The sequence below is a fragment of the Giraffa tippelskirchi genome, chromosome 10, assembly GCF_054371585.1.
Source record: "Giraffa tippelskirchi isolate mGirTip1 chromosome 10, T2T-mGirTip1v1.2.pri, whole genome shotgun sequence".
NCBI lineage: Eukaryota > Metazoa > Chordata > Mammalia > Artiodactyla > Giraffidae > Giraffa > Giraffa tippelskirchi.
In genome coordinates, this window is record NC_137284.1 from 90,771,973 (window position 1) to 90,799,533 (window position 27,561).

At 38.3% G+C, this 27,561-nt stretch overlaps 2 protein-coding genes across 7 annotated transcripts in view; both read right to left on the minus strand.

Annotated features, from left to right (window-relative positions):
* The window catches only part of SLC26A5 (solute carrier family 26 member 5), a 65,788-nt gene extending 63,956 nt beyond the window's left edge, over positions 1-1,832 (minus strand). For 2 of the 5 annotated variants that reach the window (XM_081535777.1, XM_081535774.1), the window contains exon 1: positions 1,515-1,832. The gene's annotated coding sequence lies outside the window, so the exon portion shown is untranslated. The remainder of the gene's footprint in view (positions 1-1,514) is intronic. The other 3 variants (XM_081535772.1, XM_081535775.1, XM_081535773.1) reach the window with 2 other exon arrangements.
* Positions 1,833-7,154: 5,322 nt separating this feature from the next.
* Positions 7,155-27,561, minus strand: part of RELN (reelin) — a 555,021-nt gene continuing 534,614 nt past the window's right edge. Inside the window, exons 59-65 of one of the 2 annotated variants that reach the window (XM_081535826.1) lie at positions 26,909-27,070; positions 26,020-26,177; positions 23,771-23,990; positions 22,075-22,272; positions 21,353-21,451; positions 16,770-16,775; positions 7,155-8,270 (exon numbers count right to left, since the gene is read on the minus strand). In XM_081535826.1, coding sequence (XP_081391952.1) covers positions 8,174-8,270; positions 16,770-16,775; positions 21,353-21,451; positions 22,075-22,272; positions 23,771-23,990; positions 26,020-26,177; positions 26,909-27,070 — 940 coding nt within the window. In that variant the 3' untranslated portion in view covers positions 7,155-8,173. The remainder of the gene's footprint in view (positions 8,271-16,769; positions 16,776-21,352; positions 21,452-22,074; positions 22,273-23,770; positions 23,991-26,019; positions 26,178-26,908; positions 27,071-27,561) is intronic. The other variant, XM_081535825.1, reaches the window with a different exon arrangement.

Genomic DNA, 27,561 nt, shown 5'->3' on the forward strand with positions numbered 1-27,561 from the left:
AGTTTCAGAGTGGTTAAAGAGAAAAAAAAAAAGAAAGAAAAGAAACCCTGGGTAACAGAATTGGGGCTTCAGGTGTTACTTACAGGCTAGAATGCTTTCCAGCAGTGCACTTAAGGTATCAGCCATAGCAACTTTACCTAGGAATTCTTCACCCCAAGTTTCTTTCTAATGTAAATTAGATTGAATTTCTCTTTCCTGCCTCCTGTCCCCTGCCAGAAAGTCTTCAGAAACAGAAAAACTATGGAAATAATTATGCGGATTGCGTGGCATAAAACTATTTCAAATTTCACTTCAGGAAGGCTTGCACTTCCTACTGCATCCTTCAAATTCCCCTGCATTTGCCAAGCTTACCTTAAATGATACATTTATATAATAGACATTGTTCCCACTTTTCAGATAAGAAAACACTGAATCTCAGTGCTCCCTCCACCTGAACCTGCCATATCTGTTGTGTTTCCTTACATGTGTTGAAAATTTTAGACCTCAGATTGACAGTTCTCATCACAGTGAGGAAAAGTCTTCTCACCTTCCTCACAGCCTGTCTGCTGCGTTCCCTACAGCGAAGGTCCTTGCACAGCTTCCAGCACGCTTTCTCGTGGGTCTTGCCCAGACTGCGCCTCAACGAGGCAGTCGACACAAGTAAACTGATTTCCTGATCAACTATTTTATTAAATATGTCAGAGGCCCTCGTATCAGAACCCCTATTACGGTTGAGCGCCCATCACGGCAAGTGTTTAGAAGCGTTTTTAGGCAGGAGGCTACCACTACCCAATTTTAGGGCAGGAAGCCCCAAAGCAAGCCCTCCGCTCATGGAGAAGCCAGGGACTCCAGGTACAAGCTTCCCCCGGGCGCGGAGGGGAGCCGTCCCGACTCCGAACTACAGATCCTCTCGGGGAACCCTGGCCGTCCAAGCGGCAGAACCCACCCCGACTCCTGGCTGGACTAGGGGCGGCGCTCGGCTCCGGAGAGCAGGCGAAGGCAACTCCGGGGCTGGGGCACGCGCGGGCTGCAGTAAGTAAGAAGGTGTCTGAGGCTGCGCACAGCACGGCAAGGCTGAAAACGTCCTGGGCACCTGAGAAGCTATGAAAGCAAAGTTGTGAACAGCAAAGGGTTGGGTCAGAACCAAAGAGTTGCACACGTCCAGTAAAGACGCAAACGTCTGGCAAAAAAAAAAAAAAAAAAAATCTGTGTGGCCGCTGCAGACGGGGAGGCCTGAGCCGGAGGTTTGCAAAGGAAGGCGTTTCTTGACTTTCCCGTCAGGGGCTAGAGAGGGCAAGGTGTGGGCAAGTCAAATGTTGAATTCACTTTAGGAAAGCAGTTTCAGGAGAGCGCAAGAGACAGAGCGGAGCTAGAGATGCCGGGAGAGGCGGCGACGCGGGAATCCCGTGGGTCCTCGAGGACCTGGCTGTGGGCGCTCCGTGCGCGCCGCAGCAGCGCCTCCCCGGCCCCGGCCCGCGCCCACCCACCGGCCCCGGCCCCGGCCCCGGCCCCGGCCCCGGCCCGCGCGCACTCACCCGCCGGCGCTGCCCGGCGCTGCCCTGGGCGGAGCCGCCGCCCCGCCGCGCTCCGGAGCCGCCGCCGCCGTCGTCTCGATGCCTCGCCGCTGCTTCCCTGACAGGCTGTGGAGGCGCGACGTCCCGCGGGACCCGTAACCCGAGCCCGCCCCGCCCCCCGCCGCGCGACCCCTGCGACCCAGAGGTCTCTTCTCCAACTTCTAGAAATTTTAAGGTGTGCTGGAAATTATACGCCGCCCGTCCAGCCCCCAATGCCACGGAAACAACACCCCCGTTTGTCTCCCGCTGCTCACCGGGTCTTGACGATGGGATTCGTGGAGCAAACAGAGTAAATAAAGCGGTAGTATTCAAGTGGGAAACTTTTCTTACTATTTTTTTTAATGAAAATAAGCTAATATATATTTCAAAATACACTCCTTATGGAGAATCATGTTGATACGGGAACAATGACAAAACTGAACGACAGTGTGAATTTTTTTTTTTTTTTTTTAAGCTTTGAGGCTTTGCCTCGGATAAACACTTGTACATATGCGCCACGGATTCTTTCCCAGGCATTCAAGTTAGAATGTACAAATCCGTTTTTGTCTTTTATTAAGTAATGCGACCTGATAGGCAGTTTAGGAGACAGGAAGGTAAATGGAGGGAAAATGGAGTATGGAAAGAAAGAAGGGATAAAATAAGGAGGAAGGAGGGAAGGAAAGAGCCTGTTTTGCTTTTAACGCCTAATAAGAGAGCACCGTGGCCAGGGTGCTCCAATCCAAGAAGAGGAACGGCAGAAATGATTTCGGTATAAAAACTTTCCTGTATATGGCCTTATCTTAGCAAGGATTATGGATGGTTCATTAGAGTCACTCCCTCCCCCCCACCCCCCCTTTTTGCATTTCCAAAGCGGTTGTATGATAAGCTAGTTACTTGGCGGCACCTCTTAAAGCTGAAAAGTGCGCCTGGAAAACTATTACCATCCCATCAGAGGCCGAGCATCACCTTCACAATGCTGCCCGGGAGGAAGAGCTGGAAATTCCTCTCTCTTCCACACGAGGGCATTCTCTTCAAGGGTACCACACTAGCCTGAGTTCGGTGATGAACTTACTGATATCTCGGTGTGTGTACTTTTCTTCAGACTTTGATCATCTCTGAATAAATCCCAACACTGAGATACTGAGGAGGAATTGGGTACCTGCGACATACATTTCCGGTGTCATCCATTTGACACTTTGTCATTTTATGAGATTACCTTGTCAGTCCTTGAGCCCAGTACTTAAAACTATAATGTACATAGAAGATCTTGTTAAAAATGCAGATTCTGATAGAGTCCGTCTGGGTTGGAGCCTGAAATAGGCACTTCTATCAAGTTCCTGGGTGAGGCTGATGGGCCGATTCGAGGGCCAGATTTTGAACAGTAACACTGTAGACAGGTAGATTATAAACTATTTTTGGAAGTAACAGTCAGGTGACTTAATATGACAATTGTAACAGTAATACTGAGTATCACTCAGTATTTGGCACATGTGCTTGGCATTGTTCTAAGCACCCTACCTGTATTAATTCATATTAGGACAGCTTTGTGAGATAGAAAGTGCTATTGTTTCTAGTTTATTTTCCTTTTGGTGGCTTGATTTAATTTTTAAATTTGCAGAAGATTAACATCGATCCCCAAAGTGAAAGCTATACAAATGTAGTCAGAGAAATATCTTTCCTCCTTTGTTCCATTTTACCCAGTCTCCCCAGGAATAAACAACTTCATGGTTTCCTGGCTTATTCTTCCTGGTTTCTCATCGCAAAGCTAAGCAGATATAGGTATGTGTTCTAGTTTCCTTTCTCAAACAATGGTGACTGTAAATGCTCTTTTTTCCTCAGCTTTTTTTCATGTCTCAATATCTTTGGAAATCACTGTATATCACTTCACAGAGATTTTCATTCATTCCTTTGAGCAGTTATATAATACTTCATTGTGTGTATGTACCACACAGTGTTCACTCACTCTCCTATGTTTGGATATTTATGTAGTTTCCAATATTTTATAGTTATATTTTATTACAGATAGGAAATTTAGAGGAAGACCAAATAATTAACTTCAAATCACCTAAAATATGAAAGAAATTACATTAGAATTAGTAAGGACTGACTTCCTTCTTTAATGTTTAAGGGAGTTGTTTAGTTTTTGTTAAGATAATTGTAGAGGTGGTTAAAAGTGCCTGACTTACCACAGTATGTCTCTTTTCTATGGATAGTAATATTCAGGAATTTCTGTAATAATTTTGGTGTTAGTTTACTGCCTTTAGATTTACTGAGGCAATATTTCTTACACACAGTTTCTGCCTTTTTATTATTCATATGTATTTCCACAAATTATTCTACCGGTATTCTTGCCATAAAAAATTATGTTTCCAGACTTAACTTCTCTTTCTCTGCTGTATTGACATGGCTTCTAGACAATGGATCCAGAGGCTGGAATAAGGTAATAAGGCCGCTGGAGAGAGGCAGACTTTCCCACTGTCGTTGCATGGTCTCCCACATCTGTAAAGACAGCATCCATTTCCATCCATGTTGGATTTTTAAAATACTGTAAAAATTCATTTATAATAAGCACCCAAAGGACTAAATGGAAGATACACTAATGATGACAAGACTCTCTCACCTCTGAACTGGAATTCTTGCACTATCAGCTGTTTTTCTTTTTTTTTTTCCCCTTCTGCACAATAAATAAATGCATAGTTACTTTTTGCATTTACAGTACTGTATTTTGTATGTGAAGCAGTTTGTAGTTTCTCTGGAGAAGTGTGAATCCTTAGCAAAATTCTTGTCAGAAACTTAAAATTATTCCTCAGCTATTGTCCCAAATCTACCTATTAATTCTAATCTTCCAGCTTCTTTCCTTAACTTACTCCAACCCCTCTCCACACCTCGGTCAGAGTGGACTTATCCCAGCGCTTCCTGGGAAAAGCTGAATTTTGTTAGTTTGAGCAAATGCTTGCTTGCCTCCCTCCCTCCTGATGCTCCCAACAACACTGGCCCCTGGCATCTCTCCACACTGCTCCCCAGGTGCCCCTCCTCAAATTCAAATGAGCTGTGACTCCCCTAAGGAGGCAGGCTGCTTCCCATCTTTGGTTTTTGCACATGCTGCTCTGTTCTTAGAATGTATTTTCCCACTGAATTTGCCTGACAAAGCCTATTTATTATTTTCTCTTTTTCTGGCCATGTTTTACAGCTTGCAGGATATTAGTTCCCTAACCAGGGATTGAACCCAGGCCCCTTGCAGTGTAAGCTCCAAGTCCTAGCCACTGGACTGCCAGGGAATTCCCTATTCTTTTTTTGCAATAGTATTTAGATCCTCACTTGAGAACAGAAATATGACAAGCCCATTTGTACACATAACTCATTCAAGCCTTAACACTGTATTATATTTTATTTTGGCTTTTAAAGAAATGAAATATTTTAGACACAGTCAATGTCTTCCACATATCCCACTCTGATCTTATTTCCTCACTTGAGGTAACTGCCATGAATTTGTATGTATCAGTACCACACATGCTTTTATATTTTTGCCATTTATGCATGTATTCATATGCAACATGTGGTATTTGTTAGCAAATTTTAAGATCCGATGGATGGCTGCTGCTGCTGCTGCTGCTAAGTCGCTCCAGTCGTGTCCGACTCTGTGCGACCCCATAGATGGCAGCCCACCAGGCTCTGCCGTCCCTGGGATTCTCCAGGCAAGAATACTGGAGTGGGTTGCCATTTCCTTCTCCAGTGCATGAAAGGGAAAAGTGAAAGTGAAGTCGCTCAGTCGTGTCCGACTCTTAGCGACCCCATGGACTGTAGCCTACCAGGCTCCTCCGTTCATGGGATTTTCCAGGCAAGAGTACTGGAGTGGGGTGCCATTGCCTTCTCCACCGATGGATGACATTAAACCATATTTATAATTTTGTGACTTTTGTTGTTATCATTAATAGGTGTGCTATGTTTATCCACTTTCATCACAATATTCTATTATGCAAATAAATCAATTTATCCATTCTCTTGATGTACACTTGATTGCTTCCAATTATTTGCAATTACAAATAATGTTGTTGTGAACATTCTTATACACATTTCTTTGTGTATATATGTGAGTTTCACTATGGTAAATACCTAGAAGTAACTGGGTCATGCTGTATACACAAATGCAATTTTTACTGATACTGTAACATATTCAGTGTTACCGACATTAAACTTCAGTCTACAAAGATTTGTATTAACTGTATTTTCTTATTTTCAATATTCTTGATGTCCTAGCATCAGGGAACTGGCTGAAGAATACAATTTGCTGTCAAAATATCAACCGGCAAACATTAAAATGAATGGATACATGTTTTAAGTGATCTCCCGTAATTCTTTCTTTAACCTTAGAACGTAAAGAAGAAAGTTTGGGGAATTTTAAAAGTAATACTTTTTTTTTTTTTTTTTTTTTAGGTAAAAGGTAAAATACAAGTGATATTGAATATATTTAAGATTAGATTGGAGTGTAGCTTACATTACAATGTACAGTGAATAAGAAATAACTGTGTAGAAATCATGGAAACTTGGTCATAAAAATATATATTTTTATCTGTTACTAAACTTTGTTTCCTTCAGCAAGATAAGTCAGTTGAGTCCACACTACTTGAATTCCTACTTGAACTATGTTTTCAAATTAAATAAATCAACAGACATAAGTCCTAACATATGCTATTAAACTTTGAGATGAATTGGTGGGGAGTTCAAATCCTGTTCTGAGGGTAAGAAACGTGGATGAGAGCATTGTAAATATCTTATCTTAGTTAGGGGATAGGTCTATGGCACACATAAATTACTTGCAAAGATAAGGGTTTGGGAAAAATTCAACCTCTTGTACCAGTGAAAAAATGAGACAAAATATTACCAAATGGTGAACCATTATCTGACAATTTGTGAATCAACAATTAAGAACAATAGTTATAAATATTTATGGACCACATATGCACCAAATTATACAAAGTGTCATATGTTACATTAAGTAGAAAAAAGGCCTTTATATCAAGGAAATGATTCACAATGGATTTGATACTAGACTCAGAATAAAATTTAACTAAACTTCTCAGCAAGATCATCCCTTATTGTTTCCCTATTCAATGAGAAATACTACTGCCATTCAATGCTTTCTTACCTAGATATATGTATTTTTAACCCTCTGGAAAACCAACAAATACAACAAAATTAACATATTTATTATTTTGTAGATGTTAAAAACAAGCAAGGAAAATGTCTGTCAGCATTTTTAATCCTCAACACTTAGCACAGTGCCTGTCACATAACAAGCACTCAATAGATATTTGCTGAATGAATGCATGAGTACTTATGAGCTAGGCATTATGTCAGCAGCTAACGAAATTCTCAGGAGTTAAATAATTTTCAGAATTCTTTACTGATTTTTCTTGGCGTGACTGCAGAGCGAATGATAGGAAAAAGCCAAAATGGCTACATTGAAAAGCGTGGCTTCATAATGGCTATTATCAACGACAAAACAATAAAAAACCGGTAAATATATTTGACACTGTTCTTTCCAAACCTGTCCAGACTTACAAATCCTACACACAAACAGCAAATAAAGACACAAACAGCAAATAACAAATGAACTTCAAATGGTTTTTGAACATAATTTTTATTTAAGCACAGACTTTTAGCTTGGTTCACCCTAGAGTGCAACCTTTTTGTTACGTTAATAGAGAGTTCAGGGCTACAGGGCCATTACAACGTTGCTGGTGTTGGTACAACTTCATCAGAAGGTATGAATATGACCCGCAGGAAAAACAATCCACAAAGAGAACACAATGAAAACATCCACTGTTTTACAAATCACTCTGTTATCACAGACACAAAATGGCACTTACTGTTAGTAAATCAGCCACAGAACACTTTAAAAGTATATTTTAGACAAGGAAATAGAAACTCCTTTGTGGGAGATAGGGTTTTCATCCACAATTTTTTTAAGTAGAAAATATTTCAAGGTCAACCATTTTTCTTATCCACAAACAACGCTAAACCAACATACATTTCAAGGGGTATATTAAGGAGATACAATATCTTTACAACTATCTTCTTTAGTAGGTATTTCAATGAATTTTCTATAGATTATAAGTAGCCTGAAATTCAGCAGCAAAAAATATTGCAACATAATAAGTAAATACAGTGTCAATGTGTTATATTGTAGAAGAGAATACATAAAGAACCAACAATGATAATTTAATATATAAAACATGATACAGAGCTGAAATACAGTCCACTTAAATAGCTTTGTGACCAAGAATGTTAAATACTGTACTAAATGCCATTTTAAACATAAAATCTCTTAAACTTTTGTGCTTAAACTTTTTTTTTCTGTTAAACTATTTCTTATTTTCAATACTGCTACTGTAACTGATATTACAACAGATCACAATTTGCACGGATACATCAACATGAAGACATTTACTTATGAGAAATAAGTCACTTGTCATTAGTTCACAGTGTGGGAAAGTGGTGTACACTTGGTCTTGAGAAGGGCTTTCAGTTAATCATTAAGTCCTTCACAGAAATTTCCTGATATCAGATGCAGTGCAGGATTTAAAAGAATGCAAAACAACACATCACATATTGGAAGGAAAAATAAACTTTTTGATTCTTCATGGGTATCGTCTAAGTGACCTTCGTCTTCTGTTGTAGAAGTGCCTGAGCCCATGTTGTCGTGAAAAATTCATCATGTAATTTTGTTTGCGAGTGCTGTTAAAATCAGAAAGGATAGAAGCAGGGAGGGAAAAAAGAAACAGCATGTAAGTTCCATCACTGAAAGCACAATCTAGTCTACGTCCTAAGTTACCCTGCTATTTTTTGGAAAATTCTCAGGGTTTATAGGCCATGCTAACATTACCACCCCACGACAGAAGAACTAAAGGTTGACACCTGCATTCACTGCCTTTGGCCTTGAAGAAATCCCCCTCTTTTCATGAGTGAGCTCTGAACCAGAACAAATGGTAAATTCTCTTGATTAATTGCAAAAGTGGACTGCAACTGTTTTTGGATTTTTAATTTTATTCTTGAACTCTTTCTGAAAAGGTTGACTTGAATGGAATTAATTTGAGATAAAGTGTGTACTATACCTATTACCTTATTTACATACATCTTTAACAAGTAGGAAGTACAATTTGATTCTTCCAGCAACCATTGCCATTTAAAGCTTGAGAAACAAAAACAAAGGAAAAACAAATTTCTTATCTGAATCAGCTTGACCTTCCTGTTTCCTGCAGTCTCAGGGGCAAAATGAAGAAGCAATTTTTTTTTTTCTCAGAATATCAGATTTTGCTGCCTTCCTCAAACAGTAAGCAACTGGGGTCATATTCTATGAACATGGCCTTATGAAGGAGACGCCCTACTGAAAAAAAAATCATAAAATACTAAGAAAGTGTAAGTGAATGTATAGATATAAATCTATGTGTATATATTCCCCTCATGTATGTACACACACATTCATACACACATAGTCAAGGTCAAGCTGATAAAAATATTGAAAATGAATTTTAGGAACCTGTAAAAATATGCATGATACTGGCAGAGATAGCTGTTAAAGTTCTGATATGGAAAATGTAATTTAAGAAGGATCTTTATCCATAAGATCACTGAAAAGAATCAGACTCCTTTCATCACACACAGACTGGAGTGACAACATGTTTCTATATAGCATTAAATGTGTTTTTTAAGAGTGAGCCTCTTAGTATTTTCCAAATTCACTGAGTCTCTTGAATGCTGTCTTGTCTTAAAGTCTTTTCTTCCTTGCTTGTGTGCTCAGTTATGTCCGATTGTTTGCTACCCCATGAATTGTAGCCTGCCAGGGTCCTCTGTCCATGGAATTTTCCAGTCAGGAATACTGGAGTGGGTTGCCATTTCCTCCCCCAGGGGATCTTCCTGATTCAGCGATCGAACCCTCAACTCCTGTTTCTCCTGCATTGCACGTGGATTCTTTACCACTGCACCACCTAAAATGTGCATGGAGCAGGATAATGTCATGTGATGTGATTTCACCATGAAGATAAATATGATATGAATTTGTGTTGGGTTACAGAGGAAGGAAAGAGTAATTTTGCACTGAGCAGTGTATTCTTCTGCTCAACAGATCAGATGTAAAATATGTAAAATGAAATATGCAAAGATGTAAAATATGCAAGATGTAAAATAACTCTGTTTTACCTAGATATTATACTAACATTTGTAATATACAGAAACCTTTAAAATGAGGATTGTGTAGATGTTAGATCATTAGAAAACAAAATCTATAAGAAATCTTCCAGCAAACAAAAGCCCAGGACCAGATGGCTTCACAGCTGAATTCTACCAAAAATTTAGAGAGGAGCTAACACCTATCTTACTCAAACTCTTCCAGAAAATTGCAGAAGAAGGTAAACTTCCAAACTCATTCTATGAGGCCACCATCACCCTAATTCCAAAACCAGACAAACATGCCACAAAAAAAGAAAACTACAGGCCAATATCACTGATGAACATAGATGCAAAAATCCTTAACAAAATTCTAGCAAACAGAATCCAACATCATATTAAAAAGATCATACATCATGACCAAGTGGGCTTTATCCCAGGAATGCAAGGATTCTTTAATATCTGCAAATCAATCAATGTAATACACCACATTAGCAAATTGAAAGATAAAAACCATATGATTATCTCAAGAGATGCAGAAAAAGCCTTTGACAAAATTCAACATCCATTCACGATAAAAACCCTCCAGAAAGCAGGAATAGAAGGAACATACCTCATAATAAAAGCTATATATGACAAACCCACAGCAAACATTATCCTCAATGGTGAAAAATTGAAAGCATTTCCCCTAAAGTCAGGAACAAGGCAAGGGTGCCCACTCTCACCACTACTATTCAACATAGTTTTGGAAGTTTTGGACACAGCAATCAGAGCAGAAAAAGAAATAAAAGGAATCCAGATAGGAAAAGAAGAAGTAAAACTCTCACTGTTTGCAGATGACATGATCCTCTACCTAGAAAACCCTAAAGGCTCTACCAGAAAATTACTAGAGCTAATCAATGAATATAGTAAAGTTGCAGGATATAAAATTAACACACAGAAATCCTTTGCATTCCTATACACTAACAACGAGAAAACAGCAAGAGAAATTAAGGAAACAATTCCATTCACCATTGCAACAAAAAGAATAAAATACTTAGGAATATATCTACCTAAAGAAACAAATGACCTATATATAGAAAACTATAAAACACTGATGAAAGAAATCAAAGAGGACACAAATAGATGGAGAAATATACCGTGTTCATGGATTGGAAGAACCAATATAGTGAAAATGAGTATACTACCCAAAGCAATCTATAGATTCAATGCAATCCCTATCAAGCTAGCAATGGTATTTTTCACAGAACTAGAACAAATCATTTCACAATTTGTATGGAAATATAAAAAACCTCGAATAGCCCAAGCAATCTTGAGAAAGAACGGAACTGGAGGAATCAACCTGCCTGACTTAAGGCTATACTACAAAGCCACAGTCATCAAGACAGTATGGGTACTGGCACAAAGACAGAAATATAGATCAATGGAACAAAATAGAAAGCCCAGAGATAAACCCACATACCTATGGACACCTTATCTTAGACAAAGGAGGCAAGAATATACAATGCAGAAAAGACAATCTCTTTAACAAGTGGTGCTGGGAAAACTGGTCAACCACTTGTAAAAGAATGAAACTAGAACACTTTCTAACACCATACACAAAAATAAACTCAGAGTGGATTAAAGATCTAAATGTAAGAACAGAAACTATAAAACTCCTAGAGGAAAACATAGGCAAAACACTCTCCTACATAAACCACAGCAGGATCCTTTATGACCCACCTCCCAGAATATTGGAAATAAAAGCAAAAATAAACAAATGGGACCTAATTAAAATTAAAAGCTTCTGCACAACAAAGGAAACTATAAGCAAGGTGAAAAGATAGCCTTCAGAATGGGAGAAAATAATAGCAAATGAAGCAACGGACAAAGAATTAATCTCAAAAATATACAAGCAACTCCTGCACCTCAATTCCAGAAAAATAAATGACCCAATCAAAAAATGGGCCAAAGAACTAAACAGACATTTCTCCAAAGAAGACATACAGCTGGCTAACAAACACATGAAAAGATGCTCAACATCACTCATTATTAGAGAAATGCAAATCAAAACCACAATGAGGTACCATTTCACGCCCATCAGAATGGCTGCTATCCAAAAGTCTACAAGCAATAAATGCTGGAGAGGGTGTGGAGAAAAGGGAACCCTCTTACACTGTTGGTGGGAATGCAGACTAGTACAGCCACTATGGAGAACAGTGTGGAGATTCCTTAAAAAACTGGGAATAGAACTGCCATATGACCCAGCAATCCCACTGCTGGGCATACACACCGAGGAAACCAGAATTGAAAGAGACACGTGTACCCCAATGTTCATTGCAGCACTGTTTATAATAGCCAGGACATGGAAGCAACCTAGATGTCCATCAGCAGACCAATGGATAAGGAAGCAGTGGTACATATACACAATGGAATATTACTCAGCCATTAAAAAGAATACATTTGAATCAGTTCTAATGAGATGGGTGAAACTGGAGCCTATTATACAGAGTGAAGTAAGCCAGAAAGAAAAACACCAATACAGTATGATGCATATATATGGAATTTGAAAGATGGTAATGATAACCCTATATGTGAGACAGAAAAAGAGACACAGATGCATAGAACAGTCTTATGGACTCTGTGGGAGAAGGTGAGGGTGGGATGATCTGAGAGAATAGCATTGAACCATGTATATTATCATATGTGAAACAGAACGCCAGTCCAGCTTTGATGCATGGGACAACTGCTCAGGGCTGGTGCAATGGGATGACCCAGAGGGATGGGATGGGGAGGGAGGTGGGAGGGGGTTTCAGGATGGGGAACACATGTAAACCCATGGCTGATTCATGTCAATGTATGACAAAAACCACTACAATATTGTAAAGTAGTTAGCCTCCAACTAAAATATATAAATTAATAAAAAAAAATCTCTCAAAGAAAAATATATACAGTGAATTTTATCAGATATAGTTAATCAAAAAGCAATAGCATTTGTGCTAAAACTTGACAAAAAGACATTGCATTGATCTATAGTTTACAAAATAAAATGATAATAACTTGCACCCTGGATTTCTATCCTATGAAAATGTTAGAAATGATAGAATAGAAAGAAAATATACTCTGAAGACATTATAGAGAAAAAGAAACAAAAATCAAGTTTTGTTTTCAGATAACTTGAGTGTCCTCCCCATTCCCCTGATGTGTTAATATTATATGTATCAATCAAGTTGACCAGTTTCAATATCACAGTTGAAGAAGGAAATGACTGTATCCATTATTTATTAGTGGTGAGAAGTACTACTTGCTGCCTATGTAAAGTCTAGTTACAGAAAAAGAACAATGACCTAATGTATTGAACTAATCAAGTGTCAGGAGAAAGAATCCTCTCACCTCTTTAGTCACAGAAGATTAGCCTGAAACTAGCTATCTTCCTGCCAGCATCCTCGGACACTTTGTGTGTGCTCTTTCCCTGAATTTCCCTGAGCTATTATATTACAGTGGTTCCCTAAGCTAGCTTCCTCATCCTATCTGCTTATGAAAGAACCATCACTGAAGAGAAACCATAAATACGAAGAAAGTAGCACTGAATGTGTAATTGCAAAGAAATTTGTGTAATGTGCAAAGAAAGAAAAGCCACTCAGTCATGTCTAACTCTTTGCAACCCCATGGATTGTAGCTTACCAGGCTCCTCCATCCATGGGATTTTAAAGGCAAGAGTACTGGAGTGGGTTGCCATTTCCTTCTCCAGGGGATCTTCCCAACCCAGAGATCAAACCCGGGTCTCCCACATTGTAGGCACACGCTTTACAGTCTAAGCTACCAGGGAAGTCCATAAAACATTGACTTAATCTCATTAAAAAGGATTCCTAATCCTTTTATCTAAGTCAACTTTGCCAGTTATTTTAAGTCCTCCACACATTTCATTTTACTCTTTTTTTCAAGTCCTTTCATCTACTATACTTTACAGACATCTCTATTCAAACTCACCTTAAGTCCCTTCCACCTGCCTTATTGGATAATCTTCAACCCAGCTTCCTAAATTTCTACTTATTTTTCAAGTATCACATTTTTTTTTTATTGCTTACTCTTGCCAGTAGGATTCCCCCCCCCTACTTTGAATCCTCATACTGTTCCTTTTCTGCTTTGCATGGAGATGACTCATATTCATATCTTGGCTCCTCTTGACTAAACTTCTCTGGGTGTAGCAGCTGTGCCCCACTGCCCCCACCCCCGTACCATAGCACTGAGCCTCCTGCCTGACCCCTGGGTGGTCATGGCATGTTTGTTGAACTTTTGATGACTTACTGATTGGATTCCTGTTGTAAATCATTACTCTTTAACTATAAGGAATAATTGCAAAGTTAAAGCAATGAAAATTATTTTGTTGTAAACACATTTAAAGAATAAGGTACTCAAAGAGAATTTAAAATAGTTAAAATATCTTACACGAAAAAAAGATAAACTCAGAACACTTAAGATATTCAGTTATCTCAATGCAACACGGATTGATGGGAAAGTGACCTCAATATATGGGAACACAGGAACATTTCATTTGAACAAAAGTTGATGTGCATGCATGGCTTCAAAGCAACTTCTCCACATAATTACTTATTATGGACTGATTTAAATTCTACATTTTTACGTTGTTTGTTGTTTAGTTGCTAGCTCATGACCAACTCTTGTGACCTCATGGACTGTGTAGCCCTCCAGGCTCCTCTATCCATGGGATTTCCCAGGCAAGAATACTAGAGTGAGTTGCCAATCCCTTGTCCAGAAGATCTTTCCGACCCAGGGATCCAACCCATATCTCCTGCATTGCAAATAGATTCTTTACAGCTGAGCCACCAGGGAAGCCTGCTTCATTTTTTATGAGTGAGAAAATAAATATTAACAGGTTGCAGATCTTTAATACCTTGATAATAGATCCAGCTTGGGAGCTTATATTTACTTTAGGAGGCATTTTGATTCATTGGATATCCTTTAATTTTGAATAAATTTATATATCAATAACATATCTTTAGATCTCTGCGAATGTTGATATGCATTTAGCATTTGCAATAGATGTTTGTTATAGATGCCTAGTGTTTTGTAGTCACATTAGAAATAGCCACATTTTCAAAGCATACTGGAAAAATTGTTACATAAAACATAAGTATCTCTGGTGACAGGATGGAATGTAACAAAAGCAGATTTTTTCCAGTTTATAAGCTTTTGAAAATTAAGCATCATGGGAAGCTATACCAAAGTGCTGCCTGCTTCAAGGACCATTAATAAACTCACATGGTTACTAAACACTTGTTGTAGCTTCTAGAATATCTAATTTATGGGACTGGACATTAGGAGAATTTTAAACCAGTTTAAAGATGTCATGCTTATTATGTCTTTTTTTTCTTTTTTTTTGTGGAGCAGATCTAGGAGCCTATTTTTGTTTTTGATACATATAGATGTACAGTTATAGATAAATTAGTTATAAACTTATAACCAAAATAATTACAGGTGTGATGGAATTTTAAGGATTTATTTCTTCACCGCAATAATATTAATAGGAGAAATTATTTTATTACAATTCCAATGAAAGCAGGTAATATTCATTCCAAGGCATATCAACTATGGTTCTTGACTTATCAGTTTGCTATGACTGAATAGAACTAGGTCCATTTAAAAATTTCTATTTTGATGAAGCCACTGAAAGAAGGGAGAGTGATCAATGATTTCTTGGAAATTCTAACTTAAATTTCCACTATTGCTACGGGAGCTTAGGGACTTTAAACAGCATATGGAATAATAAAATGCTTCCCTCATAGGAAATATGGATATTGCAAGTTTTTTCAAGAATTAGTGACTGTGTTCACCTTGTATTCTTAACTGGAGCCACTATCTTAAGTTATTTATCATTATAAAAAATTAAGTGATTTGTAGTTGATTCTAAAGGAAATGGGGAAGGTGGAGACTTGATAAAAGTAATTTGAGCTCATAGAAATTTAGTCATTTTTACTGTTCGGTAATTAATTTTTCATCAAAACTTATGATATAAGTAATGCTTTATATCAATGCAAAAATAAGAATCCAGTGACTACCATTATTTTTCAGAGAAATATTGATGATTGTAAGATGGGAAACTGCCACTGAAACTAATCAATTAAAACTGCCCTGCATAGAAGATGCTGTACATTTTACTTTTAAGGCCTTGCATTTTCAGGAGGGATATATGCAAGTAAGTGTGGGCTCACATAACTCACTAATGTAGAGCACTCTATTTTTCTTTTCCCTACTGAATGGGGATGAGAATACTATCTGATATTGTGTACTTTGGGGACTTGTAAGGATTAAATGAAACTTCTAGCAGAATATGCAGATGTTTAACAAATGATAACCATTTTACCTTCTTACCTAGGCTCAAAGTATCTCCAAAAGTAAACATATGTTAAAGAAGTCTTACCTAAGGATACCTAAGTCTTACCTAAGGATACCAGTCTTACCTAAGGATACTTTCTTTCCTAAGTTTTAAAGTATCCCTATTAGAGAGCAAACGTAGGTATGTATTTTAAAAGGCCAATCCTTTTCTAGATCCTAAGGATAGGATCTAGAACTCACAAATATTATGAATAAATCCACTCCCTTTTGCCGGTTCATTTATTAACTTAGAATAGATTTGAGAAGTCAAGGCATTCTCAATCATCTCTAGCACAAGAGATCTTTTGAAAGACACCACATTTAATCAGAGCCCATAGCTCTTGTGCACACATTTCTATTTTCATTTTCCTCTCATAACAAACTTATAAACTGTTCATATTTCGAGAACGCCTAAGAAAATCCCAGGCACAGAGTCAAGCAGTCCAATGAAGGCATGCTGACTGGCACTCTGGTCTATGCTGTTTGTATACATCAGAGAATTATCACAATTTGGCTGAACACCGAGTTTACATGATTACAGGTTTCAAGTGTTCCAGTATTTCTCAATATTACATATAACTTTGTTTTCAGTTTTTTTTTTCAATTGCAAAGGTCTTCCACAAAATTTCTCAGTTAACATAGGTAATAACAATGAAACTTAGTAAACAGTTCCCCAGAATTAGTAAGAGGACTTACCTTACTCTAGTGGAAAACCAATGACAGCAAATAATGAAATATAACACAAGTTAAAAAATGCCTTTCAACACATGCAGCACTGTGATTAGTCATAAAAGTCTGATCAGGTTTAGACGCAATATAGGATTTTTCATCTCTTTTGAAAATAAAAATTAAAGAAGTTACTCCTTATTCTTCCATACCTAGTATATACATATATTTAACTTTTCTATGTAATGCAACATGCAATATTTGCTCATAACCATATGTGTCAAAGTACATGTAGCTACAGTACTACATTTGGCATAAATGTTGCATATAAAGCATCAATATGAAAGTAATAGTTTAATAACTGCCATAAATGTTATTATTTGATTTTTCAATTATTTACATTTTAGAAGATACTTATTCCTGAATATATTAAGGAATGGGCTTTTAAAAATAGTAAGTCCTGTATATCAAATAACACAATCAAATTCAAGGAAGGATAAATATGCTTTGCAACAAATGTAATACATTATTCTCCATAAATCATTTGTGCCAAAAATATGACAGTATCTTGATAATGAATAGCATGAGGGAATGGCCATGATGGAACTCATATTATTAAAATCTGATAAATGCTTTTAAGACCATAGTTAGCAACATATTGGTTTTCAATTCTCAGCAAATGTGGTGATAATTCACTTTTTTGGTAAGTCAGTTCACAAAGGCTGACTCTTTACTGAGCAATTTGCTTTCAAGGTACACATGCATAAGTCAGCCTGCTTCATCATACACATGACAGGTTGTGACTTAAGACACATACACAGGAGATGTGATGTGTGAATGAAATGCATAGTTTGGTGAAGGAGATTCTTAGGATAGAAGGAAGAGTGCCCAGGCAACAAAGGTTAAAAGAAAGGATTCTCTTTTATCCTAAGAAGACCCCACCAGCATGGATCTTGTGAGGGATCTGCCCAAATGTATTCACAAACATTTACAGAAAAACAAATATTCTACACTAGCCAATTAATTCAGAGAAATTAGGTTTCTGACACTTGATTGTCAATGACTGTGTTACGCTGCATCACTCAGACTTTACAGATGAGGACTTTTTTAACCTAGTGAGGCTGGGAAAAAGTGATCTGTCAATTCGGTTCATCTGTTCTGTGGCAGATTAGCAAGGGCTAATCATCATGAAGTGCTTTTCATGTACAGGTTTTATTGAAAAAATCATCAGAGTGGGGAGATTACACTCTCAAACAAGCATAAGGCATAAGCGACTTTGCTTGTTAAATGCCAAAATGGTGGTTTTTATCTTTATGGTGTGGGGCTTATTCTGTATATCCATATTTATGAAACTCAAATCCTTCTGGATGGAGTATTTTAGAATTAAACTATTAAATTAAAAATATGTTCTGTATCTTGTTCATTTAGGATGCACTCCTAAACCTTGAAATATTTTCAAAAGTGCTACATTTTTTTTTTCTCATCAAACTCATGTATCTTCTCACTAATATGGGCAGTACTGAGGTTAGACTCAAGATACCATGCGTGACCACAGGTTTTCTTTCTCGGAGTTTTTAGCATGTGTCCTTAGCGCACATGCAAAAGAGCTAAACTATGGTAATAAAGCTAGATTAGGGCCAATCTTTACTCAGAAAAGAAAATATATTCTAAAAATGTATACCTCCAACCATTGGTTGCAAAAAACATATCAGTTGCCCTATTTGCAGTGTTCAGTTAGGTAGGGCTTGTATCTATTTAGGTGTGCACCTCAGCCTCCTGTTTCTGCCACACTTAAAAAACCAACAATCTTAGTTTACATAACTGTTATTATACAAAAGTATAATTAATCAGGATGAGATTTTGAATTTAATAGGGCTTTATGGGAGTATTTCACCTATTTCTAAATATACATCTGCTGCAGCAAAGATATAATTAGTAATATTTGTGAACTGTGACATGAACCTTAGCTGGTTTCTTTGTGTTTTATCTGATTGAAAGACACTTGGAAAAATTATTTTATTTTTCTGAATTATCTGGAACTTTAATTTTAAGCTCATTAAATGAATGAATTAAAGTAAATTATGTAGAGCTATGGAAGGCATATTGACTAGCAAATGCCTTAAAATTTTTTGTGACTCTTCTGAAAAAAAGTAGTTTAAAAGAATACAGTGGCATGGAAATATTAAATCCTAATACAAGAGCAAAACATCAAAAACATAGTTCTGAAAAGATAATTTCTTTGTATGGTATTTTTAAAACAACTTATTGATTAACCTCAACTTTATGAAATATTTCTTCCTTCCAAAAAAGAAGGAAAACAAAGTAACTCCTTTAGTTTTAACAAATTTTAACATATAATAATGTATACATATGTTTATCAATATGTAAAATTTTATGTTTACATGTATACAGTTATAATTTAAAATCATTCACTGAAAGAAGATTGAATAAAACTCAAGTCATGTAATACTCTGCATGTGAGGCAATGCCCTGTTCTCATTCACAATGTTTTAGTCCCCTGAGACTCTGAGAAAATCTACAGTGTAAGAGCAGACAGGTGGCTGGTAAGTGATAAATTCTTCAAAGTACTAAAATTCTGGAGACGGAATAAAAGTAAAGCCTTTACAAATGCAAATTATTGCTCCAGAAAAATACCAGAAACACTAGGTTGATTCTTGTAATAATATCACGAGAAAATCATGAAGCTGGCAGCTGCTTATAAAAATTAATACCAATGCCAGGTATACCAGAAGGTTCTGTTGGGAACTGTATGATGTGAACCTTTGAGGCAGCAGGTCACCTCTGTTTGACTCCCGAGTTGTGAAGGGGTTATTTCACACCAGGGAGTATATTTGTACTTCTGACCCACCTACTCTTTAATTTTAGTCTGTGGGAAGGAACTGTGGTGATGATAAGCCTTTGAAATCCAAAATGGATAACTGCAATTGTTCAGCTGGGTGGGAAGAGAAGAAATATCTATTCAAACACATGACATGTAAGATTTCTTATATCTTCCAAAGGTCAGTATTAGCACCCTGCCTTCTATTGAGGACTGTCAAGTTTTGAACTTTTCATAAAAGTTGGTAATGCTTTGTCAGGGATAGGAAGCTCCATTAATGTAAACTGTCTCGGAGAGAGACTTGAAAGATAAAAAATAGTTACTAATTCTAAATCTGATTCTCAAACAGTTTATTAGAATGAAGTGAGGTGCTTTTAAAAAAGACTGATGCTCAGGTCTCACTGCAGATCAGTTTAAATCACATCATCCATAGGGATGGGTATGGGCACTGGGACACATGTTGATGCTTCCAAAAGCTCCTAAGTGTATCTCATGTTCAATCATATTCAGAAGTGCTCCTTTGAAAGGAAAGTAGCCAGGGAAGAATGGATGTAGGGTTGGTTTTTGGTTTGTCTGGATATCTTGCTCTCTCTGACCTTACCATACATCCTTCATTTTAGAGCCCAGCTTAGTCTAGTCTCCTGGCATAATGCAGTCTGAGGAGATCAAAATCTAAGTGAAACATCAGCCTCATTATATGGAGTCAAGTGAGTCTGGACTGTTACTTTAAACATCAACCTTCTCTTATGGAGGCAGAGCCCAGCAAGTGGTCCAAAGCAGCAGAGCGCACAGTGGGAGCTTGTGTAGGGACTGGGTTGCTCTTGGATCTGGGGGTTGATATGGATGCCATGCAAGCAGGTGCCTCAGTGAAAACTAGGACAAGGACTAACTCAAGACTGAAAAATTCAGCTCATGGCTATGATTGAAAGAAAACAAATCTGGTAGGTTTCCTACCAATTAATCATTTAAATTTGCTTTCAAAATGACTGAAATCAGCCAAAGGGCTGATTTCATCTTCTATTTGGTAAACAGAATGAACATTTGAACCTATCTACCGAGAAGATTCGCCTCTCCTTGCCAACCACTTGGAGCCATCAGTCCGAACCCGCCGAGACATAAGCATTCCAGTTCTACAGGAACTAGATTGTTAGAGAAAAAGCAAGTCATCTCTCTGTGGAACAGTCAACCCAGCTAGTTGAGAGCACGGACAACCTTATTCTACGGGAGAAACCATGGAGGGGGCACCCTTGACTTCTTAGGTGCTGGGATTAAAATCACAAGGAATCTGAAACCAAATTCTTTGTTCTGGTTTTGACCATGTCACTAAATGGAAGAATGCCCCGGGCATCTGCGTCTTGGACAGGTGTTTGTAATCAGGTACATGGACTAGTGATTCTCTGCACATCGACCAGCAGAGATCCTTTTTCTTTTCAGGATGTCATTCCATTTTATAAGGCAACCCGGATTTCATGAAAGCACTGATCCCATTTACCTGGAGACTTCTGTTCGATCCCATTGAATTAACATTGTCAAATTGTTAAATAAACTGTTACTTATTGAAGTTTTCTAAGGTACATGAAGTTATACTCGGGGCCTTGTAATATCACTTGTTGACTAGAGCTATAGTTTCCAGTTGTGGAAGAGTGGAAGCCAAAGTGATCCTGTGGGGGTTTCTCATCAGGAACAATTCTTACTGAATTAAGGAGCATGCCATATCAAAGGAATTTCAAACCTTTCTGAAATGGACATGAGATGTTATGTACCAGATACTCACAGCACGACCTCCACATGGTCCAAAGCCCATTGATCATGACCTGTTCCATTGTGGCGTGGCTGCCACCAGCGCAATAAAACTCCTTTCATCCGTGCCTCCCTAGGTTACAGATAAGAAGACAGGTCAAACACTAGAAAAGAGAGAACTTTCTGGTAAATACAACAGGCTACTCTAAATCAACAGAACTTTGGGTATGGAATTTGGATTTGCTTAGGTCACAGTATTCTTCTAAGCAGCATCACATTTAATTAGCTATTCAAGGATTTGCAGTCCTTCTACATTTCTCTCATTGCTTCCCTTTGTTCCACTAGTACCTGGGAGAGCTGCATCTTCAGTCAACAAATGGGATGTACCTTCTGTGTGATGGGTTAGACTCTAGACACTAGGGTACCATGCCAGGCAAAACTGACAAACCTACCTATCCTCAGCAAATTCTCAAATCAGTGTACCCAGCAGGAGATTTAAAATGTTGTCTTCTAAAGGACTAGAAATACATTACTGGGAGGGAAATATGCACAAAGCACCTTGGTATTTAATTGTTTTTCTCTGTTCCCTCTTGCTCTTATTCCTGGCTCCAAGTTTTGTCAGTTGTCCCAACAGGAAACAGAAACACAACTTTGGAGATCTGGATTAGTTGGTCTTGGTTCTGCCACCACTGACTTTGTGGTGTTTGTTCAAATAACTTCACCACACACTGGTGATTTTCCTTTCTGGGCACTTACAGGGGGACGTTGTAGGACACCCTCTGAGCCTGGGTGAAGTCCTTTGGCTGGTGCTGTGCGATGACGTGCCAGGTGATCCCATTGTTGACGCTGTACTGCAGCAGCACAGCCTTGTCCACGGCGTGGGGGCCACTCAGGTCACTGTTGCAGCTGTCTGTCTGTGATGTGCTCCCAATTTGCAAAACAAACATGATTTTGCTGGAAAAAAAAACCCACAGGGGAATTCATTTTTAAACAGAAGTCAGGTAGTATTCAAGGAGTTATACTTTATTTTTTTTATCTTTCTTGTTTCTAAGTTCTGTAATTTTCAAGTTCATAATATGGTAAAAATAGAAGCATCCAGTTTTATGACTAAGTCACATAAATAACAAAATTTATATATATTATCTTTTATATCATACATATGAAAAATAAGCTTGGAAGGCTGGTGTTCTACACAGAGAAAACAATTCTGACTTTCAAAGATCTTTTTTCTTCCTTTGATGTTAGAAATCTTGTTAGAACATTTCTCCTGAAACACCTTCTGTTTTCTGCAAGGTGATATCAGCCAAATAGGCAGCTGAGGACACGGAAAAGACAAGAAATAAAGCCACAATATTTACTTTATATGCTTTTTATGGTGGAGAAGGAAAGGGTGGCTTTATTTCTTGGCCAGGAAAAGGGGGAACACAATAGGCTAGTGCCTCAAGAACTGTGCCCCTATGCTATATGCTTTTTATAAATAGCTTCAAGCTGAACAGAATCTGGACAAGGATAAATCATCATGTTTATTTTAGGAAAAGATGTCTGGAGATCAGAGAAGAGGGAAAACTGAGTTAGACATGCAGGCTCTGGACCATGTCTCCTGTTGTGTTTGATGTGTCCTTTTGCTTCTCACAGGCATCCTCACCCTTAGAAGATATAGTTTTTAAACATAGGAAATCTATCTTTATAAGATTCCTAAAGTGATTAATAAGATTCCTGAGTGATTAACAGAGTGATTAATGGTGGTCAAATAAACTGCTAGACTTTTACCTGTAAATGCATTAATCAATTTAAAGTAAAGTTACTTGCATGGCAGACAAAAAGCTGTGTTTGCTCTGGCTTAGGTGCAGAGCTGGAAGGGCAGATGCAGAAGAAAATTCAACCCTCCTGGGTCTCTTTTCCTTTGTCTTCTCTATTCTACATTAGCACGCAGTTCCTAAACTGTGTGAACTTTTAAAGTTCTCATCTATCCAACCATCAATCTTTCATTTCCATTTGTAGCTACATATGCTAAATATAGGGCTATTTATGCTTGCATTACTATAAATCTTCACACTCACATTTATATTTATGTGCTTGCATATGGTCCACATTAAATTATATATATAGATTATTCATAACAAATTATTTACTTTTTCAAATTTATTGACATACAACTGACCTATAGCATTGTGTTACTGTGATACACTTCTCTATTTTTATATTTGGCCATTTATCTAAGCTTATGCCTATGTTACCACCACTCTCAAGGTAACTCCATAGTAAATTTAAGCAAATCATAATTCTGAGTTGTGAAAACATATAATACTTTCTCATACCAAATTCAGCTGATATTAAGCTTCTACTGCTTAGTGACACCCGTGCCGTGAAGTTTATGATCATATCTAACAATGGACAGTGATGTGCTTGCGACTGATTCTGTGTCTGAACGACAACACAGGAGTTTTGTTACCTTGCTCGAGTGAGATCCAGAGGTTTGGTGGCAGCTTGCCTTATCTGACAGCCATTAAAATAGAGCGAGTCCCCATGGGCATAGGGTGCCAGCTGCCCACAGCCACTTCCTATCACTCCACCTTGAATAGTTTCCCAGTTTGCCTCAGTGACTCTTGCCGACTCAAAATTATCTTTAATATAACTGGGAAGGTCATGACCGAAAATAGAGCAGTCATCGCCTAGAGGGAAATGAATAGTTGCAAAACTTAGCTGGAACAAGCAGAATCATCAAAGATTATGAACAAGCATTCAATTTCACATTTAATCCAATCAATGTCAGATTTACTGTGAGAATGACAAAATACCAAGCAGATATAGATTCCTAGAAATAAATATTTCTCTTTTATTTCAGCAATTATTGGCTTATGCTGCTGAAAAGTCATATTATCTTTGAGTTGATATTTACTAAAATAGGTAGGTGCTAATGTACTTAGTACTGGTATAAGCCCATTGTTAAACACAACGTCTGGCTGGGCTTGTATGTTTAGCAGCCATGGGTCTTAGAAGGGAGCTCTCACCCTGGCATGAGAGGCAACATAATTTCTTTCTCCCTAGCATGATAAGAAAATAGCAGGAAATAAGTCATGTTCTTATTCTCTTTCTAGCTCTTATGGTTGATTCTTGAGAACAGAGTCTAAATTTTATTCATTGTTGGATTCTAGCACCTAGCATAATACTGAGTACATATAAAATGTTCCATAAGGAAGCTGGAATAAATACAGGAATAATAAACTGGAAGTGTTTCTCAGAGATAACAGAGCTGCAATATAGGCATTTAAGGAAGGCACTACTTTAGCAAATGTGTATGTCTCTACATTTTTCCTTGACTGGAAAAGCACAACTTTTCTCAATGTCTACAATAACTCAAAATCAAAAACTCATAGTTATGCTGGATCAGAGAAAAGGGCAAATTCTAGACACCTAGGACTCCTTGTGAGACAGCTGAGTTGTTCATTTGCCTAAAAGTTCAAATTCTCCAGCTAACACATGGACAGACCCAGCTGGTCTCAGTAATAATAAGATCAGGGGAAGAAGACAGCAGCTAAGAATTTCTAACATCAGAGATGTGCAGCAGTCTACATTTATCATACTCATTTCATTTGGAGGCAAGGAAATAGAATCCATCAAGAAAGCTAAGTAGGTTCTACTCCAGAATCCAAATCTATGGGTTCTTGCATTGTACACTTGGAGAAGCTAATTGTGGTCCTCTTTGGATAAATCTCTCAGCTCTGAGAGACATAGAGACTGACTGGAAAGAACAACCTGGGTTCTGGTCTTCTTTCCGACATGTACTATTAGGAAAGTCACTTACGCTCCCCTCAATTTCTTTACCTATAAAGTGATAACAGTGACATTAACTGTAGTTAATTTAAGAGGGTGGGTACCATAGGTACTAAATGACTCTGCTGAATGAATGGGGGGATACTTGTGTAAACAGTAAAGCATAAGGCAATGTAAGGGTTCAGTAAAAAAATCTACTGTGCATTGCTCTTTGTCAAGAATTAGGCTCCGAGGACGTAATAGTAATTGGATGCAGTGAACTTTGTAACATAGAGGCTGAAACATGTGAGAAACATCTCATCAAAGGAAAGCAGGGCTGCAGGCTTTCAAACAGGACTGACAGAGCAACCTCCTGGGATCTCAGCAGTTAAGTAGATACTTTGCCCCAAATACATAGTCAGCCTCTAGAAACTCTAGCAGTAAAAATGTAGTTTTTGAGTTATGAAGGTTTTTCTGTGTGTGTATGTGATGAAGAGACTTGGGAAACAGAATATTTTGAATTGTCAGCTCCATCTTGGGAGGACAGGGGCTTCTGCCCCTGGGAGAGGCTGAGGAAGAAAGAATATTGGTCCAGTGTCTGGGGACAGGCAGACAGACAGGGAAGGAGAGAGGCCCAGAGCAAAAATCAAATGTGGAAGGTAGAGGCTGGGGCAGGGAGTTAAGTGGAAGTTGGGGAATGTGAGGTACTACAGAATATCCTAGAGGGAGATAAAATCTGCATTTTTAAAAATTCAAGGAACATAGCATAAAATTATCCTTCATAATTTATCCCCGAGGTAAAAAAGTCTGTGATCAAAGAGTGCATCATCTATCTCAAATCCCTCAGGCCAGAGTTTCTATCCATTCCCTAGTGGCCTTTGCACACATGTTGAGATGAGGAGAACCCTATGGTCTCCTGGGTCAAGAACAACAAAACGGGATTCTGACCTTGGAAACTTTCATCGCAGATGCAGACGGCGCCGGTGGTGCAGTATCCGTGCCCACTGCAGAGCTTGGGGCAAGCCTCTCCGATGTACACGTGATCGATTGCCCAGCTCTGCTTCTCTGTTTCTTCGCCCTTCTGGATCCAGCGGAACTGTGTCGCACTGAAAGCAGAAGGGATTCAGGAGGCTGTTATTGCCCATGGGTGTGTCTAGCCTCTAGTCTCTGGAGATAGGGGCTATTTCTAAGAAAAGAGCTTCCAAAACTTTTCCCCAAAGCATCCAGTTGGTGGAGGTGAGTGAACTTGTACCCCTCAGACTCCGGAAGTAAACCCCCAAAATTCCTGAAAAATTTATGTGCATTTCCTGTTCTATTCCATAATAAGCCCATATCCATTTTTTCCTACAGTGGTGTGTCATTTTCAAATCTTTGGGGAAAATAAATGCTACTCTAGGAAGACTGTGCTCCATTATATTTACCCTGCAACTCAGTGTAACCCGATCAGCCTGGCACACTCCAGCGGGCCCTGATTGTGGGGGAACAGCAGAGCTTCTGGGAGCATAGAACACTGGGGCAGTTGTGGTGCCAAGTCCAAGTCCTGGGACATTTTTCACTCAGGGGCTGTGACTGAGATTGGTGTGTGCTGTGGTATTCAATTAGAAGAAAATTTGAGGTCTGTGAATCATTTACAAAGAAAAATCCTATTTCTTCTGGGCACATGCAGTTGCCATTTAGGGGCATGGGGCAGTGAGAGGAGCGGGGAGATGAGGGGAGAGGGGACTAGGGCTACAACTAAAAGTTTAGACTCCTTTTATCAGTTGCTGTCAAGTCACTATATGAGCTCTGCAGAGACTCACAGTTCATTCCACACAGTTTACCTAAGTACGCAGCCTACCTGGAGGAGACATGATCAGGCAGCTGGATGGTGATTCTCTTCCAGCTGGAGCTGTTGACAGCATTGTAGATGGTGGCTTCGTGGAACTGGAAGGGGGAGCAACCAATGCTGTTTGAAGAGGAAGGAAGGCACTGGGTCTGAACGAGCTGCCAGGAATCAGACCTGCAGAAACCAGAGAGGCTGCATTAGACAGCTCTTCAGAGAAATATACAGTCTGTCTCATGTCAAGGTAATATTTAATGATTGGGTTAAATTAAGAAATTTTAATTTAAATTTCATATATATATAATTACATATGATAAAAAGAAAAATGGAAAATTATTTCAAATGAGATATACCCTAACTCCTTATAAGCACATTAACATACTTATAGATGACAGAATAAAATAATAGCAGGCACAGAGCTGACTATAGTGGCTTCTTCTTTCCTTATATTGCTACAAGAACTGTACCTGGAGTTGACTGACAAAATTCTCTGTCTACTCACACTTTATTATTATAATTCATTTTTCAAAGTTGTGGTGGGAGGCAGGCTTATTGACACCCCAAAGAGGTAACTGCACTAAGTCAGATTTACAGTCAACAGTGCTACTATGCTTTAGGGGATGTGACTCTAGCTAAAGCATAATCAGATCTTTTGCTGATTTATATTT